At 33.7% G+C, this 22926-nt stretch overlaps 1 protein-coding gene across 4 annotated transcripts; it reads left to right on the forward strand.

The window, feature by feature from the left end:
• The first annotated feature begins 5456 nt into the window (after positions 1-5456).
• LOC131637490 (uncharacterized) lies at positions 5457-18352 on the forward strand. Of its 4 annotated transcripts, none has more exons than XM_058908081.1 (15): positions 5457-5670; positions 6037-6096; positions 6280-6379; positions 6811-6883; positions 7413-7458; positions 7669-7779; positions 9004-9091; positions 12679-12775; positions 14411-14471; positions 14613-14743; positions 15519-15636; positions 17447-17570; positions 17687-17794; positions 17889-17963; positions 18073-18352. In XM_058908081.1, the coding sequence occupies exons 1-15, from the start codon at positions 5614-5616 to the stop codon at positions 18114-18116; spliced, it is 1293 nt and encodes a 430-aa protein (XP_058764064.1). In that variant the 5' UTR covers positions 5457-5613; the 3' UTR covers positions 18117-18352. The 4 variants fall into 4 exon arrangements, with proteins under 4 accessions (XP_058764064.1, XP_058764065.1, XP_058764063.1 ...); XM_058908080.1 differs by having other exon boundaries at positions 5458-5670; positions 12682-12775; positions 17687-17809; XM_058908079.1 differs by having other exon boundaries at positions 5460-5670; positions 17687-17809.
• The last annotated feature ends 4574 nt before the right edge of the window (positions 18353-22926 follow it).

Here is a 22926-nt window from a genome sequence, read left to right on the forward strand (position 1 = left end):
GAAATGCACTTCCGAAATGGTGTTTTCGGAAATGCATTTCCGAAATAAGACAAATTTTGAAAGAAAAAAAAGGTGCTTTCGGAGATGCATCTTCGAAAACACCTTTTTCTTGCATTTCGGAAATGCATTTCCGAAGTCAGGGGTATATGTGGTTTTTCACCAGAGGTGACCTAGAAGGTTGGGAGGTCTATAAAGAAATTTCCAAGATATTTCCTATAGTTTCAATAACAATTTGCCATGTATTTTCACTTGAGTTAGGTTAAGTACTCTTGTTACATCACTCACTAACATAACCCTTATCGTTGTTTTCCTTCTTGTTCTTGAATTCTTAACCCGTAAATCACATGTTTTTCTCACTGTTAAGGAACACTGATTATTTGCAACTATGTTCCTAGCTTTTGCAATAGTTAATGAAGATATAGAACAATTAGGGGTGGCAAAACGGGCGGCCCGTCTGTTTAGGCCGTCCCGTTTAAGTCCGTCCAAAAATGGGGCGGGCAGACCAACTTAGACGTGTCCGAGCTTAAAAGTCAAGTCCACCCTGTTTACTAATGAGTTGCTGGTTGACGGACCGGCCCACCAATATTTGTTTTTTAAAATTTATAATTTAATTTACTACATAATTTACAAAAAAATTAATTATTATCAAAGTGGTCGACAAAAAATTGTTTTTAACAACGCACAATAGAACTTCAACATGTCTTAAGTCCAAACAGTTCAAAAAATTAAATAAATAAAGACCAATCACAACAACAAAAAATAACGAAATAAATTCAAGCACATTAAAAAAAACGTATCAAAATAAATAAATGAACAATACCTATAATTCTAATCCTATTTAAAAACTAACAACTAAAAAAACTCAATTAAGAATTTACACAGGACAAACAGTGATAACAATTACACAACATAAAATATCACAGTGCATAAAATATCTACACCTGACTTTTTCATTGTTTGCATCATATAGACTCTTATATTGATCGATTCCGCAATAGTTAAATCCTAAATCTGTCACACTTATACACTAATCAAATCCTTCATTTTCTTAAAATCAACGTCTATTTCTAAAGAAAACATATGAGCAAATGTATTGACAACTTAATAATTATGCACGTCATACAACTGTTTTTTTATTTCAAGTTTTTCCAATCGACACATGTATTAGAAAGTTATAGAAAGAACGTTAAAATTATAATTCAATTTGTATGTATAATAATTTAGAATACAATCCAATTAAAATAATCTTAAGAGAAAGGTGTCGTTTTTATAGTTAAAGTTGTTCTAATTTTAAGTAAAAAACAAAAGGTTTTAACAAAAAGTCCGCGGGCAAAATCCGCCCCGTCTCGCCTCGATCCGCTTTTTTATGCGGGACGGGCCAACTTAAGGTACCGGGCCGAAAACCTTATCCCGACCCGTCCAAAACGACGGGTCAAACGGACCGACCCAGCAGACCTGACCCATTTTGCCACCCCTATGAAGTGAGCAGTTTCAATCACATGAACTCAAAAGTAGACGCACTTACTCAGAAGATCGATAAGTTGACCATTACCTCTCCAGCTACCATAATTGCAATGGTTCCTAACTATGAGATTTGTGGAATCCAAGGACATGTCACGACTGAATGTTAGTCATTAGCCGAGCCCACCCTTGACCAGGCCAAGTACGTGCAAGGGAGTCCTTATTCCAACACGTACAACTCTAAATGGAGAAATCACTCAAATGTCTCCAACAAAAATAATAATGCTCTATTCACTCCTTATCTTGCACATACAACTCCACTAGTTTTCCAAAACCAAAATGAGCCCCTATTGCTCCTGCTGTCCCTGAGAAGTCAAAATTTTAACTCACAATGGAAAACTTCATCTTATCCCAGATCAGCAGAATAAAGAGTTTATGAACCAAAACATTCATATTAATGAATTAATAAAGCAGTTGGCTAACAAAGTTGATGCCATGACCACACACAATAAAATGTTGGAGACTCAGTTGTCTCAAGTGACCCAACAACATGCGGCTACCGTTGCCCCAAGTGAAATATTTCCAAGCTAACCGTAACCAAACCTCAAAGGGCAGACTTATTGTAACACCCTTTTTCTAACCCCAAAAATAACATACAATCTCAGAGTATTAACATGCATAAAGGAAAAAGGGCGTCACATGTTATTTTCATAAAAATGAAAACCTAGAACAAACATACAACATTCATAATATGCACTAGTAATCTTGTAACACAATTCAAAATTCTCATCTTTCATAAAAATATGCATAACGCTCGCGGAATAATAGAATTGCTATCAAAAAGTTCAATGAATATATCCCATACTATATTCATCTGCCAATTCAAATAACATCACCCAACATACTATTTGAAATTCAAGATCTAGGCTACATAGCCTTTAAACAACATATCCAAGATATCCAACCAATACATATAAAATAACAATATCCAAACATAAGCATAAGTCAAAAGAAACCTCCCAAGTGTTACATGATCAGAGCATATGACCCACTACCTAATCAAACAACAAACTCAGGAACTCTTCGGCTAATCCTCAATCAAGCTACTACTCGTTTGAGCCTGCACGTTACCAACAAAGGGTAACATTCAAACAGAAGGGTGATAATTCAAATTATTATAGATAAACATAAAAATGGGAAATGCAAAACATAACAAGCATACATTTCACAAATTCATCACTCTTCTCAAAAACATGCTTTCATATCCATATATCAAAGTTAACATGTTTTATCGTCAAGTAACCAAGTTCCATCATTCAAGTAATCATATCTAATTACCAACTCAACAATTGTAACCCAATAATGAAATATCATCAAGTATACAATTATCACTTCACAAGTTTCCACATACATGCATCACTCATCAAATAATCATTCCGCACAAATCATATTACAAAATCATACAAAACACAATTCACACCGACACATGCAACTCACATGTGACTCTATGCAATGGATCCCTCTGTTATCATTTCCGGCAAGCTGATTATCATTCTCTACAAACTATATAACCACCTCAAAGCTCCATTCGACGTTAAGCTTTCAAATCCCATTCGGCGTTAGATTTGGGACAAGCAAATAATCTTCACGAGATTACCCGACATTGCAAATTTCAAAGACTCATGCTTGTGTAAGTGTGCAACAAAACAAGACTCGTGCATTTAAGACGATCTCTATCCCTTAAACTACACAATCACACATTTCTAACATTGCACAATACACACAACATGATTTCACTTCTAAACAATGCATCACTTAACATACATAAATCAATCACATGTATTCAAGTCTAGCATTATCATTATTCAATCCACATCTCGATACATACACATTTAAATGATCAATATCAACAAGACACATTCAAATAATATATATATATATATATATATATATATATATATATATATATATTCATTCCAACATATCATGGATATCACATCACTTAACACATCTATGAATATTAGCCACAAGTCATTAATTCATAATGCACACATAAGTAATCACATGTTATCCGTATATTAACATAAAAATTAAACCATTCAACATCAACCAACTTTATCCTATCATATATATAATCTCATTAGCTTCCTAACACTTCGAACGACGCATAAAACGGAGTTACAGATCAAAAGTTATGGTCTTTACAAAATCTGCGAAAAATTGAATTCTGTGAGCCGACGCAAGCTTTCTTCAAGTCGATGCATAATTGAGTTTGTCCCCTTCGGGTTTGCTCAGGTCGACCATGAGTCAACTCATGCTGGGTTTTCGGGTTTCTTCAGGTCGACGTAAACTTTCTTCAGGTCGACGCATGCTGTTAAAAACTGAATTTTTCCCTTGGCGGGTTAGCTCAGGTCGACCCAGGCTTCTGTATAGGTCGACTCATGCTGCGTAAAAACCCAAAAATCACCATTTTCCTTCCCCATTCACCTCATACAACAACCACTAACCCTCATATAGTTTATACATCAATTGACATCAATTTAGAACACATATAAGGTTCCTAAACATGTTTCTAACCATGGGTTCACATATAAACATCATCAAACATGCTTTGATTCACAAAATCTTATGAAATCTACCAAACCTTAACATTTTCCATATCCATGAAATTGAAAGATGAATAGATTATACACAAACATACGCACCACATTACCCAATCATATAAACCTATGTTAATTTGGATTCTAACCCTTACCTCAAGTCAATCTCCTCCTATCTTCAAGAATCTCACAATCCTCTTTTCTTTCTCTCCTCTTCTATAGCCTCTTCTCTCCTCTTTCTATCTTTCTCTCTTTTTCTTGTAATTAGGTTTCTCTCACAAATCTCTATTAACTCTATTTTGTGATATTGGGCTTAACCCACCCAACTACTCTTTCTAATTAATTAGGCCCATTAGCTAATTTACTAATATTATCACTTCTATCTAATTATCAAAATATCACACATATTCAAATAATCACAAAACACACCAAATAATTAAATAACACAAAATTAATAATAATACCAAATAATACTAATTAAATAAATAACTAATAAAATCGGGATGTTACACTAATGCCATAACGCTGCGAAATAACATGGAATTAGAAGGTCCTGTTGATAAGAGAGTTAAAAATTAGGACATGGAAAAGAGTGTGGAGAAGGAGCCAGAGAGAGTAGCTGACAAAAACAATGTGAGAGAATCGATAGCGGTAAATGATGGATAGACCTCGAAGGCTAAGAAGGTGGAAAAAGAACAACCTTATGTGCCCCCGCCTCCTTATAAGCCTACAGTCCTGTACGCTCAAAGATTTGCGAAGTTTAAGACAGAGGGACAATTTAAGAAGTTCGTGGAGCTTCTAAAGCAACTTCATATCAATATTCCTTTCTCGGAGGCGATTACCCAAATGCCTTCGTATGCTAAATTCCTCAAGTAGATCTTAATCAACAAGAGAAAACTCGATGACGACAATACAATGGTGCTCACTGAAGAGTGCAATGCCATTGTACAAAATAAGATGCCACCCAAATTAAAGGATTCATAGAGTTTATCCATTCCCCGTATAATCGACAAATACGTCATCGATAAGACCCTATGCGACTTTGGAGCTAGTATTAATATCATGTCTGTCTCTATCTATGAGAGACTTAATTTAGAGGAGCTAAAGCCAACAAGGATGTCTCTTTAATTTTTAGTGCATGTGCTATCCTCTGTGACATGACATAAGTGCATACGTCAACATGTGTGGTGCATGCGACAATGTATGTGAAGCATCCACTATGTTACTTTTTGTTTTTTTAAGTGATTCTTTTAGAAATTAATTTGAAAATGTGGTTATTTAAAATAAAAAAATCAAAGAGTATTGATACGATGAATATTATTTAGTTAATTATGGGTTGTTTTACATCTTTTAGCTTGGTTTTAAAAAAAACATGAACACTCTTTTTTTTCCTTTCGTTTTTTAAACTCGTTAATACCGAATTACCGATGTGGTAGGTTTTTACCCGAATAATATCCAACGCAATTGAAATATTGAACGACACTGAGTTTGCAAGCTGAAAATTACCGACGAAAGCTGCACCAAACTCGTCACTAGCACTCGCTCTACGAGCATGGGGTCGCAGGTGAGCGATGCTGATTACGTGACCAGTTTGCTAGCCAGGGTCAAGGTAGACACTACTCTCTTTCTTCTCCTTTTCAATCAATTTTTTCATGCTAAGCTTTAAAATCTTTGAATTTTGCTTCATTCAAAAAACCCTATATTCAGTGGAACTATTACACTCATTTTATGCATGGTAGCATATCAATGTAGGCATTAAAGATTATGCAATATGTTACCTACTGCTTGCAATTAATGTTTTATTGTTAATTGTTTGTTTATATCTGTAATTTAATTATTGAGGGTTTAGGGTTTAGAGTTTACCTATCTAATTTAATTATTTATTCAAATTGTGCTGTTTTTGTGTTTTTTCAACAATTACAGAATTTAATAATGAATGGTTTTTCCTACTGATATGTGTGATTCATACTGCCAGGAATTAGAAGCTGAGAATGCAAATCTTTTATCTCGACTTGCTCATTGTCACTGCTCTCAGGTTAACTACTTTTCATACTTCTTTAGCTTTTTTCGCGTTATGTTTGTTTTGTCTTCTTGGCCACTGAGTATTGTGATAGCTTTCAGCCAAGAATCACTAACCGATGTAAGGAAAACGGAAGGGGTGAAAAGGGGTTTTGTCTGCATTTTTCACTCAATAAATATATGTAACTCTGTGATGCAGGAAGATCAAATATTACGTGGTCCAGATTATAAAGACGCGAAAGTGACCGAACCGAAAAAATCCAACGGGGAATCACAAAGGAAGATAAGGAAAAAGCCAGGTTTATTTTTTTCAAAATTTTCTTTAGGGGACTAGTAATATTAGTGACACATGTGATGTAGATGTTAAGAGAGAATTCTATTTTTATTTTGAACACATGATGCCATGATAGCTTTCTCTCACTTTCTCTAAAATTTAAAAATTAAGTTTCACTTTCTGCTCTTCAGTAGTAACTTCATGTTGTGTTTGTTGAATTTATTTCAGTGATTTCTCAATCTATATGATTACCATGTTTATTTTTTCTGCTACGTTGGTCTTTTTTTTTTCTTCGTTTTTATGTGCCTACTCTTCTGTGTACATTAGCCTCCCATTTTATACCTTCTAATGAAATTCAAAAGAGTAGGGACCATAATTTATTTTTAATCTCATGAGATATATCTGTTTAGCAGAACCAAACAACATATTTAAATTAGCTTCTACATTGTGATACAGGCTATAACACAGGGTTTCTGAGTCATCATAGCAAGAGATATGTAGCTTTAAAAGTAATGTACTTTGGGAAAAGGTATTTAATGTCACTATTTTATCTTGCTTTGTTTTCTGCCTTGACAAATTGCCTCCTAGGCTCTGAGTTGTACTGAGTTCGAATTTAAGTTTCTCACCCCAGCCCGAGTATGTATTTCCTTATCTAGTGGTAAAGGTCTTTTATCATCGTATCTTACCTTAACAATATTGACAGAGGTGTTGATCTATGCTGAATTGTAATTATTTTCTTTCATAAACACCAAAAAATGGAGATGGAATTGTGATATTTCGAGATCATATTATAATCTATCAATCTTAGGTTCCAATTTAAGTTTAACAAGTGTTTATATAACTTCAGAGCTTGCTTTGGATGTTACATTTGATAGATCATTAATAATCTGAAAATTCCCATGACCATTTAATTTCTCTTTTAATTGAATTAGAAGTTTCTTGTGTTTTTCTTACATTCCTATTACTTTCCTGTTTTGGGTCTTTATTCTTCTGATATTTGTTGAGTTATATGAATTCAATGTGATAGTTAAGGTTTTCTGACTACTGGCTAAATACAGGTTCTACGGTTTTTCTGCAGAGGCACAAATGGAACCATCTGTTGAGGTTTGATTTTTCCCAAAGTCAAACATGCTAATAATTCTCAAAAGTCGCATGAATTGATCATGAGTAACACTAAGCATATAATTTTGCATAATCATAAAAAAAATTGTCTGTGCTAGATGAAGTATTCTGGTTGCCAACTGTGAGGGAAATCACTGCAAACAGTCTATGTGGATGCCACAGTTTTATTTATCATATATCATTTTGTTGCAGTCTGAAATTTTTAAAGCTCTCAAGACAACGAGGCTATTGGTCGGTGATAAGAAGGAGTCGCAGTATTCGAGATGTGGTAGAACAGACAAAGGAGTTTCCTCTGTTGGACAAGTAAGTTGATGGAGAAGGGGTGAAAAGATAAGAAACAGAATACTCCCTCCATTCCTTGTTATAAGCAAATGTTACTTTTTAGATTCATTATATAATTGATGTATCTGGTCTAAATATAGACCAAATACAATGATTACTCAATGAATCTAAAAGTCGAAATTTGCTTTTAATAAAGAATGGAGGGAGTATTAGTTCATATTTTAGCAATTACTGATACATCACATGATTATAAATGCTGATATGACAAGTTGATCCTTTTTTAACATTTTAGTGTTAATATACCCCCTTTAATAATTATTGCGCTGCTGAAGACTCATGGCAAATGGCAACGCCAGAGGAGGTACCTCTGCAGAGTGTCTCAATTTAACATGTTTAGTTTACTGTTGAAAAATTGCAAACATACATTTAAACTCAATATATCTAGAGTTCTTTTGAGACAAACACACGTCTGAACTCAAATGTATGCTTGCATTAGAAATCCCAACATATTAACAATGGGGCTGTTTAGTCTTTACAATTTGTTCCCTTTGTATTTGGGATTTCCCTTCAAAGAGACTTTGTTCGTCTCTATTTACTTTCTTCCCATCCACTCTGTTAAGAAATGTGGTTGGGCCTAACTCATCCCTACAAAACCGGCTTTGTAGGGTTGAGTTAGGCCCAACCACATTTCTTAACATGGTATCTAGAGCTAGGTTTTAAACCCTATATTTTTTCAATTTTTTCTCTCTCTCTTGAGTGTGCAAACAGTGCAGCCTATATTCTTCAATTCTGCCGCCGTCTCCAAACTAGTCACGCAGCCTCCTGCGGTGGTCGGAAGTCTCCAATCCACCATCCCTCATTACATGTTTCTTGTAAGAAATTCCTTAGGAAGATATACAGACAATATTGGCAAACAATATTAACTGGATAGTTAATTTGTTTTGATATGTTTTTCTGTGTCTTATATCTTTTCATTGTAGTGTTGGTTTGGAGGATATGTATACTCCATGATGCATCCGTGCACTCCTTTCCTCTAATAGATTTTCCTTTCATCTAAAAAAGCAACGAAACCCAAAAGACAATAATAGTTTGGCATGCAATCCTTAATAATTTATACTGTCTGGAATCTATTTGTGGGATTTTCTTTTGGAAAGTTATCTACTTGTATGAAGTGGTTAGGTTATTTATCAGCATCAGATGATTTGTTATTTAACTGGTTCTGATGATGAAAACATTTGGAAGCAGGTGATAGCTCTTTTTCTAAGATCAAAGCTCAAAGTATCTGGAGTAAATAATGGAAGTTCTGAAGAATTTGTTTTTGAAGAGAAACTTGGTTAGCAAAAAATTAACTTAAGCTTTTATTTGTTGCTTCTTTTTTTCGCTGTGTTCTTTGATTTAATATTGTTTGCCAATATCCTGGTTTTTTATTAGTCATATATTGGTCAGTATTTATTAAGAGACTTTGAGAGAGAATTAAGAGATTTGTGAAATGCTCGAGTGATTTGCAGATTTTGCTCTCAGCTCATCCATCATTTATATATACTATTAGAAATAAATGCAATTTACATTTACAAGGAGATTAATAATAATGCTACTTCCTAGGTGCATGAATGATATTTCCTAGATACATGATTAGCTAGATTGCTAGCTACACTTTGAATATTAATAATTGCTACTAATTTCAACATTCTAATACTAATAATTGCTATTAATTCCAACACTCTCTCTTAAGCCGGAGGACATCAGTCAAATGCTCCAAGCTTGGAACATATGTACTGAGTTCTCGGTCCCCTTAGGGATTTTGTGAAGACTCTGCTAGTTGATCATTTACGGTGACAAATACTGTGATGACTTATGTAGAAAAAACTTTCTCATGGATAAAGTGACTATCAATTTCAATATGCTTAGTTCTCTCATGGAATATCGGATTGGAGGCAATATCCGATTGGAGGCAATATGTAGAGCTGCGTGATTATCACAATATAGTTTTCATCAATTTAGCATCTCCAAACTTCAACTCTTGAAGAAAATGTTTAAGCCAGATAAGTTCACAAGTGGTTGTAGCCATAACTCTATATTCAGCCTCTGCGCTGGACCTGTTGCAACCACGTTTTGCTTCTTGCTCTTCCAAAGGACACAATTTCCACAAATAGAAACACAATATCTTGAAGGGGGATGCCTATCAATAGGAGAACCTGTCCCAATCTGCATCATAAAATCCAACTATTTGAGTGTCTCTTGTCTTCATAAAGTAGCCCCCGTCCTAGTGCCTTTTTAATTTACTTCAGAATTCGAGTCACTGCATCTCAATGATCATTATGCAGACACTGCATGAATTAACTTACCACTCCAACCGCAAAAGAAATACATGTTCTTGTTATAGAGATAAATGAGTTTTCCGACCAATTCCAATCTCCGTTATCTTTCTAGATTAGAACAAGGCCTCCCCTCGACTACGAAGTAATTTTACCATTCGGATTCATGGGACTTCAACTAGTCTACAGTGCAACATACCAGTCTCTTTAAGTATGTCTAAGACTAGTAAGACATACTTCCTCTATGAGATGATAATTCCATTCTTTGTCTTAGCAACTTTAATTCCAAGAAAATATATAAGCTTCCCCAAGTCTTTGGTTTGAAAATGGCTACATAAATAAATGTGCCTTTAGCTGAGAAATTTTCTCCGGGTCATTCCATGTGATGACTATATCTTCTACACAGGCCATCAAGTAAACACATTTATTTGGTGGGGTATGGGAATAGAAGACTGAATGATCTGCTTCACCGTGTTTCATTCCAAAAGCTTGAATAACTTAACATATATTTAGAAGTAATATAAATTGTAGTATTAACAAAATCACTCAATAAGTAGGAATGATATAGTTGGAGGATTCCTTATTAACACCCTCTCAAATTGAAGTGGGTGGTCAAGAAGCATCAACTTGCTGATAAGAAAAGAAATTGATATCGAGGTCGAGGTACAACCTTAGTGAAGATATTTGCAAGTTGAAGTTGTGATGTTACATGAGGACGAGATATAACATGGTTGTCCAATGCTTCCCGAATTGAATGACAATCCACCTCAATATGCTCCGTCCATTCATGAAAAATTGGATTAGTAGCAATTTGAATAGCACTGGTTTTAGCAAAAGAGTGATGTAGCTGTATGTATGTTGAGGAAAACAATGGCCGGCCAAAAGTTGCTGAAGCCATGTAATTTCAGAACATGTCGTAGCCATAGCTCGATACTCAGATTCTCTGAAGACTTCAAGACACGAGATTGCTTTTCACTCTTCCAAAAAAATCAATGCAGAAACAAGAAACACGCACCAAGCAGTAACTGCTATTCGTGTGTCGGGACAACCGGTAGGGAAACATGGGCCACGGGTAAATGTGCCTTTCAAGTAGTGAATGATGCGACATACTGCAAGTCTGCAACCAAGTGAAGATGGCAAGGAGTGCGCATAGATTAACTCACTTGCTGGATTGCAAAGGACTACCAGTTGCCGGTATGATAGAGGAATAGACAACAAATCACCCTCATCACAATGATATTTAATATTAACCTCAAGAGAAGTATCCACTAGAGTGGCTGAAGTTAGACCCACCAAAGAGTTCAATATATATTTATGTTGATGGAGAAAAATTCCTAAAAGAAATATACTTTGTATTTGATACATTTGTAAAATAGTACACAAGAGGTATTCCTACATCAGATCTGTACCACGTTCCTATATAATAAACGAACTAGCATAAAAGGATACCGAAGAGTTTTGAGAGCGAGTAAGTTGGCTAAGGGAGTTCAAATTAAAAGGGCAACCATACATAAACAAAACAAATTTTAAAGTTATAGGAGTGATTGAAACATGACAGATTCCTTTGGCGGTGACTTTAGAAGTTAGAACCATCTGCAAGAGTTATAAAGTGAGGAAGTTTGGGAAAGGATATGAAAGAAAATAAGGGAACGATTATTAGCAATATGATCAAAGGCACCTGAATCAATTATCAAATTTTTTTTATTGTTACCAGATTGAGATATGATGGCTGTGGAAGCATGAACACCAATGGCAGTTGATCTATGAGATGATTTTTCCAGAAACCATGAAGAGAGTAGCATGTCTTTTGAGTTTAACCCATTCTCGCAGTAGGTGCATTGAGGACGACCGAATTTCATCAACAACTGAGTAACCAGCAAGCAACAGCCAGAGATGAAGACCAGAAAATGAAGGTAATGATGACTTTTGGACCGGAGAAGTACTATTTGGGATCTTCTTTCTTCTTTATTTACAAACAAGGAAGATTAATGGGTTCTGCTGGACCAGAGGTAGAAACCCTTAATAGACAAATAAACTTGCTCTGAACCATCATTTCCTAATTTTCTCCCCAAAATTTACATAATCCAAGTCATATTTGTATTACTCTAAAAGCATCATGCTTGAGGTATACTTAAAATTTTATGTTTTGACTTTTGAGGCTGTAAAAGTGGTTTCTTAGTGATAAATATTCATCCTTTTTGGGTTAACAAATTCTACCTTCATTTATAAGGTATGTTGTAATATTCAGTTGTGGAATACTACGATAACGACATCGACTACCTCGTGTAGATATCAAAAGGATTACTTGCTAGGTGGATTTATTTCCATAAGTTTGGGGCCTAAGCAGGTAATAGGGCATTGATTTCTCTGACATGGCCATTGAGTTGTATATTGCTGTTGCAAAATGATGGTGGCATCAAATGGTTTTTGTTTATTATTAATTTAAATGAAATTTTTAATAGTGTTTGTTTTGCAATTTTATCATCATAAAAAAGTCAAGCTCGTGACTTTTACTATGTCCTTAATATCATTTACATTTATTTGGGTGGAACATGATGCATATTTTATTTCTTCCTTTTCTTAAATCCTGCCATGTTTTGCATAGAAGGGGAGCTTGATTATGTGAGAGTAATAAATCGAGAACTTCCAAATGACATTCGAGTTCTGGGCTGGTGTCCTGTTCCTGTTGATTTCCATGCAAGGTCTGTATCCATTCTTTAAAGCTTTACTTTCTAATATGTCGATCAAATTATGTAGAGAAGACTGATGGTAATGGGCAACTCTAGAAAAGGGAACTACTTAATACTTTCCCAGTTTCCTACACAGTGGGAGGGAAGCACGGGGCAACACTGGATCTTGACAAGGATATGTAAAAAATGCTTTTGGCTGCAATGGGTCACTGCTCAAGATCTAAGTTTTTTCCCTTATAAATTTTAAACAACCTAACCAGAACATATATGCTCAAGTATATTAATATCTATATATGCTGACTGATATGGCTTTTCAAGTGGGATCACAATATTACATGTATTCTTACGATGAGAGTAGCCAACTGTTGCTTGTGGTATCACAATTAGTGTTGGATGTTTTATCAAGTATAAATGGAAGGTCCTTTTAGTGATTGAGAACTATCATATTAGAAAAAGATTGTGCATGTGGATGGAAAGAGAGGGAGGGAGAGTCATTTGACACCAAGTGTCAATAATGAAATAATCATACTTTCAATAATTTTTTGTGGAATGTGAAGCTAACTAATTCAACTATTCAATCATATTATATTGTCTTAGAATTTGTGCTGGGCCTAGTTCAACCTTACAAAACAAGCTTGTAAGTAAGGATTTCTCCCCCACTTATAAACATATGTTCATGCCATATATTATCTGATGTGAGGCTCTTAACACCCTCCTTATGCCCAGCACCATCAGGCATGGTGCGTAGATATAAATGATGGGTGGTCCGATAGCCGAAACCTGATAAAAGGTGGTCCAATGAATTTTTAAGTAGGCTCTGATACCATCTTATTATATTGGTTGGGTTTAACTCAACCTTACTATTAGGAAGATCCTAAAGCCCCACATTAGCTAGACATATAACTTGAAAATAGTTTATATAGAGTGACACCCCTCACTTTACAAGCCGGTTTTGTAAGGATGAGTTAGACTAAATTCTAATATGGTATCAAAGCCTATCAATCGGACCATGGGCCCTCCACCGTTACTATTCACGCACCAAGCCCAAAAGAATGTTGGGCGTGAGGGGGTGTGTTAGGAAGATCCTAAAGTCTCACATTAGTTAGACGTAGAGTTTGAAAATAGTTTATATAGAGTGGCACCCTTCACCTTACAAGCTGGTTTTGTAAAGATGAGTTAGGCCAAATTTTAATACTTACAAAATCGACTTTCAAGGTAAGGATTGTCCCTACTTATAAACATATCTTCAAGGTATATGATACTATTAACATATTATCGTAAACATATCTTCAAGGCATATGATACTATTAACATATTATCGTAAACATATCTTCCGGGCATATATTATCCTATGTGATACTATTAACATATTATCTTAATGATCACGAAAACAAAATTAATTTAGACATTCATAGAAATGTAATTTAATGATTAATATTTACAGGCACTAACATAAAGTGAGGAGATGACAATAATACTAAGAAAGGAATGATTAGATACAATAATATCCTAATGGATACTGCTAATAAAAACAATATCTCAACATCTTGTAATAAATTAAATTAATTTTTAATTAATGAAATGAAGTTTGATATGGGAAATTATTCTATTTTGTTTACTTGTTTCTCATTTGCTTTACCAACACAGGTTCAGCTGTTTAAGCAGGGAGTATAAATATTTCTTTTGGAACGAAAACTTGAATATCCTGGTAGGAAAATCATTTTCCGTTACAGTTTCTATGAATTCTGGAACCTTGATTTCTCTTTCTTCTCTTCTTTATTTTAAATGTTGTCAAAGATTTGAGATGCCTGTGGATTGTAATACTTCTCATTGGTTGGTGTCCCACTAGGCTATGAAGACTGCTGGAACAAAACTTTTAGGAGAACACGACTTTAGAAACTTCTGTAAAATGGATGCAGCAAATGTGCACACCTACATGCGGTGCATCTCAATGTTTGAGATTTCTCCAACAGATGTGAGGTTAAGATTGGTAGACAATTTTTCTTACCCATATATGCGTGTTTTGCTGAGTGCATATTTGGTAGCAAAATCATGTTGGAAGCCAACACTTGAAATTAGACTGCAGTAGCTTATAACAATGTTCTAGACACCTTGTACTCTCTGAGATTAAGATTGATTTCTGTATATGCCCTAGGCGCGTGATACTTGATATTTATTAGTTTACAATGCTTGAGTATGATTTCTGGTTCTACTTCATCCTCATGGGGCTCAAAGGAACCAAATGCTGTTGGCCTGAACCCAGGTCCAGTTGTTTATAGCTAACAAATGGTGATCTTTCTTTGGTGCTTGAAATATTTGGATTATCTTTTTCCGTTGTTTCTGCACAAGTAAAAACTAAACAAAAACACATAAAAAATTCCTGCAGAAGAGAGACAAATCTAATGAGTCAATGACAATATAAAGGTGGAAGACATACACAAGATTTCTTTTGACAAAACAGCTAAAAAATGAGGTTATTAAGTTTGAATGAAAAATAATTCTCAATAGGTTAGGATGAATATACTCATTGTCTGTACTTCATATGTTTCAGGTAATAGCTGCATGCATGCTTAACATTTGAGTCTTCAATCTAAGATGCCTAGAAAAATGAAACTCTCCCCACTTGTTTCATTTCAGAATTTAGATTTGTTTGTTAAATTATTTGAATAACTGAATCTGCCTGATGAAAAAATTCAATTTGCTGTTTGGTAGCTTTTAGGGTTAAAATCTGAACATGCTTTCCATTTTCCTGCAGTTATGATGGTAATCAACTCTGGGTAATTAAATTCAGAGGCAGGGCTTTTCTATGGCATCAGGTTCGCTGCATGGTTGCTGTTCTTTTCTTGGTTGGCCAAGGTCTTGAATCTCCAGATGTGCGTATCTTTCTAACACCATCATATAATCATTTTAAAAATTTGTTTATCTGCTGTGTTGCCTTGTAAATTCATTCTTCCACGGTAGAGCTGTCAAATAAGCCCCTTAACTAAAAGCCCTAATTATTTGGCCCCATTAAAGCCCCAATATATTAAGCCCCTAATTATTGAGATTTATTTTGGGGCCTAAAATTTTAGGCCCTTTACAAAATGCATTCTTTTTTGGCCCCAATGAGGGGGCCTTATTTTATTTAAAAAAAACACAAAGACTTCATAATGAATCTCATTTCCTCTAAGAGTGATTATATGTCTAATGATGCAGTGATAATAATATTAAATTTTCTACATATAGATTCACAATTGAAATGAATTTTTTAATTGTTTCGTTACTTTTGCAATCTGCTGACATTATTACAATTGTAAAAGTTAAGTTACATACTAAACGTGCATGAAATTGTTTTCAATTTCCTTTTTCAAAAAAGTTGTTTTCAATTTGTTTTCAATTTCGCTTTATGAAATTAAATATTGCCTTAGCTTAATAATAATATGAACTGTTGAGTAAACAAAACGACCTAAAGTTTTAAAATATTTCTACGAGTAGCCTTCACCTGCAATCGAAGTCTTTTTCTTAAACGTAAACTGAATTGTTATATATATATATATATATATATATATATATATATATATATATATATATATATATATATATATATATATATATATATATATATATATATATATATATACACTAACAAGTCACATAAGAATTCAATTTGAAATATTTAATACTTTTTAATATAATTTTATATTTTTTTTACTTTTAATATAATTTTTAATATATATATATATTTTTTACTTTTTTTAATTTTTAATTTAAAAGTTATTATTTTTTGAATTTTTAATTATTTTATTTGGGGCCTTATGGCCCTCTTTAAAATTTTGGGGCCTTTTAACTTTAGGGCCTATGTATTTGAGGGCTTACTATTCATTAATTTTGTTTAGGCCCCTTAATTATGGGGCTGGGGCCTAAATTACTTGGCCCCTTAAATTGACACCTCTATTCCACGGTAAGAGTGTGCCATAGATACTGTCTTCTGGACTGTAAAAACTGGGTGCATTATACGGAAACTGATGTTAAGATTATTCAAGATAAATAATAGGTGTTTTGGTCCCGTTATGCCAACTCAGTTGGTAGCTGTGCAGGGACATCCAACTGCAGGGGCGCGAGTTCGAACCCGCGACATCTCACATATTCACCTTTTAAGAGGTGAAATTTCAGCCACTAGGCTATTATACCTAAAAAATAAATAATAATAACAATAATAGGCGTTTTGCTGGCCTAATAGTGGTAACTCTCACTGAGTGGCTGTGTTTCTTTTTACTGCAACATGTTAATTATTGTTACTATTGTAGAACATATTACATTTTGTCATCTTGAATCTTACTGTTGTAATTGATGTGGTGTTACTCCTTTTAATTAACTGCAGTCAGACACTTCAGTTTTTTCAGACAACCATAGGAAGAGTCCTTTTCTGTTGAAAGTATTTCCAACTTGCATTCATATTTCTCTGTTTGTGTGTTTTTACAAATCCCACACTTAGGGAAAGACTTTTTTAAGTGTTGAAAGATTGTATTTTCTTCTTGCCTATGAGTATGTTGCATAGTCTCTTAATTATTTACCTTTTATTTTCTATTTCATTTTAGCACCATGCTGTGAGATTAAATCCTAAATCAGTTCATCTCTATATATTGATTTGTTATTCTGTAGATCGAGTTAATCCATTAATGCGTTTTATACTAAAATTTCTAGGTGATTGACATACTTCTGGACACTAACAGGATCCCCAGGAAACCTCAATACGTCATGGCTTCAGAAGCTCCTTTGGTTCTTCAATCCTGTGAATTTGAAAATCTCAAGTTTATGTGTTCACCAGGTATGTCTGATTTGTAAAATTTCAAAGATGCTGTCTAATTTTCTTTCTATGCCTATTGTGGTATTTACATGGAGAAGTTTGTTAACTTGACTTTATTTATGTGATTGCATACCTAGACTCGGGAAAGGCACTGCGTGCACACCTGATTAATGAATGCCAAACTTACCAGCTTGAAACTGCAATCTTTCGCGAAGCTATTCTAAATTGCGTGCCTCAACTGCACGGTGCTGCAAAACATGGTTAACTCAATTAATTTCCAATCATATTGCTTAATTTAGTTTTAGTGATCTATTGTACTGATAGCAGTTCCTTGCTCAGATCAAAGCTTGCCAGCAAGTCCAGGATCCAAGAAGAAAGGCTCCCATATACCTCTCTTGTCCAGACCAACTGAGCGTGAGTTCTGACACCTGAAACATTTTAAAACCTGATAATATGCTTCCTGGTCCTAGTATCCCTCATTATTTTACTGACCGGCTTCTTATTCTTGTTAAATTGAATCCAGCATCTTACGAAGAACGGCGCGCCAAACTCAGCTCATGCACATGATGGTTTGTTTCACTGGTCATCTCCATTATTAAAGGGTAGCTTTTTAATTTAATATTTTCTAGAGTTCAATTTTGATGGGATCACTATTTTAAAACAGACAAAAGCAATTGCTCAATACAGTACTTTGCTTGTCCATGCCTCCAACATGGGGTGTCCCTTTAAACTAACTCCTCCTAACCAAGCAATCAGCATGTGGAAAAAAGTAGAATCACATAAACAACTCAAACCTTTTTCTCTGATGGTGGGTTAATAATGGTTGGTTCTATGCTTGTTATCATGTCTGTGGATAGGCAGGGTTACCTAACTATTCTTCATGCCAAAAATATAATCAATTAGTATGAAGAATGATTGGTTAGTGGAACCCATGTCCACCCAAAAGTTTAAGTATTCGAAGAACAATAATTATGATAATTATATATTTTGGCTAACACTATTGAGATACATAAGTTTGATGATACAACACTTCGAGGAAAGTTAACAACGCTAAATAAGTGGTCACATAAGATGATAACTTCATTCCAGCTGGAGAAGTTGAAGAACAACTTTTGCGGTGAAAAAGTGATTGTTGAAGAGGAGACAGACGAACACAATTATGTTAAGAACACTCTAAAGAACATGTTTTATTCAGGATCATGTGGCAGATAATCTAACCAACGAAAATCATTACTATGTTTACGAACCATGATAAGTATATGCATTGGAGATGTTTAAGTTTCTTATTTTAGTATTTATTAGTTTTAAAAAGTGAAATCTATCTTTTGAAAAAGACTCGAGTCATCATTTAATCATGTAATTTTAAATTTGGTTGTATAAAAAATCAGTTTAGTCTTCGTTGATTTAGGAATCCAATGTTCTACAGACTAACTTGATAATATTAGATTCTTAAAACTATATGTGAGTCATATTCATAGTTTCCATTTTTAATACCCAATCATATTTTTAGCAAATTAACATTACTTTTACCAAACAAATTTTTTTCCATTTGTCAAGCGAAAAGATAATGGAAAAAAAGTTTTGGCAGAATTTAAAATAAAATGATGAATTCAAAATAAAAAAATAAGCCGATATGAAAAAATATATATTATTATTGAAATTTTTCAATTCATCCTATATATTCTTGAAGAAATATATCTTTTTAGCATTTAACTTTTTTTTACAACAAATTCTTAAAAGCATTCTTTTGGAATGTATCGATATAGTTACGACTCACTTTTTCTCTTTTAAATTTTCATTTCTTATTTAAAAACAAGAAAAAATTCAAAATCTCAAGAATCTAATTTGTTGTCTAAATCAAGTTTTAAGACTTACAACTTCTTACAAATCATCAAATAAACTATCAATATGTTAAATTTACAATGTATTTGTCATTAACATAGCTTTATATGTTCCTGAAAACTTCATATTAAAGGTCATTGTTGTCAACATGCATCTAAAAATTACCTTTCGAGACAACCCTCCGGATTGATCCTTCAAGAGCTATGAAGATTGCACTCTAAAATAGGAATGACAACGAGTCGGGTCGGGTGCAGATTTTACATTATCTAAACTCACACTCGAAATTACCACCAGAACTTGAACCTAAACCCAAAGACTATTCGGGTGATAAAATAACACCCACGCCCACACCTGTTGAGTTCGGATTTTTCCTCACAATCATAAAACAAAAACCCATTTTAAAAAAATCATTTTTTTTTTCAATTATACTTAATTAAAACCAAAACCCACAAGAGAGAAAAAGAAGATATTATACCTTGATGAGATCTACAAATTGGGGGTTCATCAAAGCAAGAGAAAAAGAGTCGTTTGTAGGCAAAACCTTAAGTTGTCCAAAACTGAGGTTGGCTTTAACAACTTTGTCGAAGAACACTGTTGTTTCATACAGAGCCAAACAAGGACGGTCTAAGTGTACTTCTAAACGACTCATTTGGTATAGCTCGAGTGATTTGACACTTTGAGGGAAGAGTCTTGCTGGGAGGTTATGGTTGCGAAGAATCTCAAGAAGGGAAGATTCTTAAGTTGTTGTTACTATGTGAGGAAGAATGAAAATAAGGAGGAGAAGGAAAATGGAAAAGTGAGATCAGGGTGTGAGTAGAGACGATATAGTACTTAAGGGTACTTATGTAATTTAATATCTTAGCAGGAGTGGTTTCAGGTGTGGGTTTGAGTGATCTCAAACCCGCACCCAAAATATTAGGTGGCACTCAAACCCGAACTCAGTCAACTCGAGTTTTCACATATGGACTCAGGTTCGGATGCAGGTGGACCCCGCGAATTTGGGTTTGTCTGTCATCCCTACTTTAAAAACTTTATTTTAGACCATGATATAAACATTTTATTTTTTCTTCTTTTTTCGTTTGACATGTTTATTTGTGGAACTTACTAATGAGACATAGAGGTAAATATTAGAGCCCACAAGACACATCATTATTTCAACTATATTTAGTTCTTGTTGCTCCTTGCATATGAGACATATATGTAAATATTTAATTTAATTGTAATTTATTAACTTTATAGACTTTGTTACACATGCATAAGCCATAAATTGTTGTTAGTGTTTACTGAGAGATGACATTCAGAAACATCGTTCTTTTATCTTCCATTAGTGAGATGAACCTCACATTTTCGTGTCTACTTTATTTGCCTATCAAAGACCAACTACGGGACCACTCTATGATTCAAATGTTTGAAGCATTCGACTTAATGGTTGGACACTTAAGAATTTATTTTAACGAGGCCCAATCTGAGATTACTCAGACACGATGATGACATTTATGATTCAGATGGTTGGAGAAGATGTACATCAACCATTTGAGTGGAGATGATACTTATCACGATGATGAATCAATTTGAGAGTATTATATATTGTGTGCCATAACTTTTATACTTGGATGGGACATCAATTTTTGTGCGTAAGAGTGAAACGTACATTGATGTTGTATATATGAAATACTTCTTAGATATACAAAGTATTCTTCAATACAAATAGAGAGTTACATCTCTAGTTTACTTGTACGCACGACTAGACGAAGCATGTAATTTCAAAACTAAATAGTTAGTAGGAAACAAGTGTATCCTTCAGGTAATATTCAAGTAAACTAACATTTTCATGTAATCAGGTAGTATATGGGTCCTTTAACAAATTGTACACATCTTTAGAGCTAAAGTAACATTATCCTTCTTTGTCCATCCCATAAAAATAAAGGCAATTGAATATGTCATCTCTGTAGAAGTAACACCAACAAATTCAAGTAAAGGTAGTTTGTATTTGTTGGTCGTATACATCGCATTCATTAACAATACAATATAAAACGTGTTAAACAAGTTAATAGATTCTAGAAGCGCCTAATATACATCTTGAACATATTTTCCATCACCGTACATTGTATACCTAAAAACTTAATGATGTTCACCTAACATATTTTGTAGTGGAATAGATAATCGAAGACATGTTAATGACGACCCCGCGAAGAGGTCTTTGGTGTGGGGGTGACTATTCACCGATGATCAAAGAAAGTACTGGTAAAAAGGTTAGCAACCAGATGCTCAATTTAATACGAGGTTGATGTGGAATTTTTCATGTATGTGTTGAACCATATTTGAGTGTGACTTAGACTCATACTTATATAGGAGGGGCGATTATAACAGTCTTTGATTATAACATTTTTTCAGCTATCTAAAAATTCTTTAAATTTTTTGTCCTTAGGTAAATCCGCAGGTAACATCAAATCTGAAAGAAAAAAAGTTTACATATAGTTAAAATAAATTAAAAAAATATAGGAGATGCCAATTCAATTGGTGCCTTCTCTTTAATCTAATCTTTATTTTTTTATACATGGATATATTAAAAATTTTGACTTTATCCCTTTGCTTGAGAGTTTTGATATATTCATCTCACTCCTTTTTATGCTATTTCTTTCTCTCGTACATGATCCATTTATTAAAAATTATTAATAATATAATTATTTATATAATTATAATTCATACGGGCACATGCCCGTCTGTCCGCTTTTTATCGCGCATCCGTAAAAATATCATCGATAATTTTTATTTAAATTTAATTTTAAAAAACACAACATGTAAAAGTTAATAATAGAGAGTTATGTAGGAAGTTATGTGGAGGTTAAAAGTTATTTTAGTGACAGTTATTATATAAATTACAAAATATTGTAAAGATAAAAATAATAAATATAATAACTTACACCAAAAGAAAGTATTTTAAATGCATCTTTGGTTGTTGTGCAGGATGTCAATGAGAGGAGGAATACTAATTGTGGAGGGAATAGTCTAGTGTCCGAGATAATTGGCTTGTGGGATCTTGACTGGGAATTAGATATCATTCATATTTTCAGGGAAGTTAATCAACTGGCGGATGCAATGGTAAACTATAGTTTTTCTTTAAAGGACGAGTATGCGGAGTGTCATATGTTAAATTTGAGTCTTTTCGTAGTGCTGATGAGAACAATATCAATGTCCTTAGAGTTATCTGTTTGTAATCTTCTTTCTCCGGACTTTTAGCCTCTTCTCCAATTAAAAAATAAATACATCTTTTATTTTAAAATCAATTTAAACAACATTATAAAGTGATATCTACTAAATAACTATAAGGACATTTCTTTAAAAAAGAGTTGTAATAAAGAAATCTCTTAAAGAAAGAGAGTTATAGTAAGGACATCAACTTAAGAAGTCAAAAATAAACATTTTGCATTAAAAAAAATTAAAACTTTGTATTTTATTGTTTGACCAATAATAAATAAAGAAATAAATTTTGAAGATGATTATTTATGAGAGATAGAAGGTGGAGGGAAATTCG

Source organism: Vicia villosa, unplaced genomic scaffold (assembly GCF_029867415.1).
Source record: "Vicia villosa cultivar HV-30 ecotype Madison, WI unplaced genomic scaffold, Vvil1.0 ctg.002011F_1_1, whole genome shotgun sequence".
Taxonomy (NCBI): Eukaryota; Viridiplantae; Streptophyta; class Magnoliopsida; order Fabales; family Fabaceae; genus Vicia; species Vicia villosa.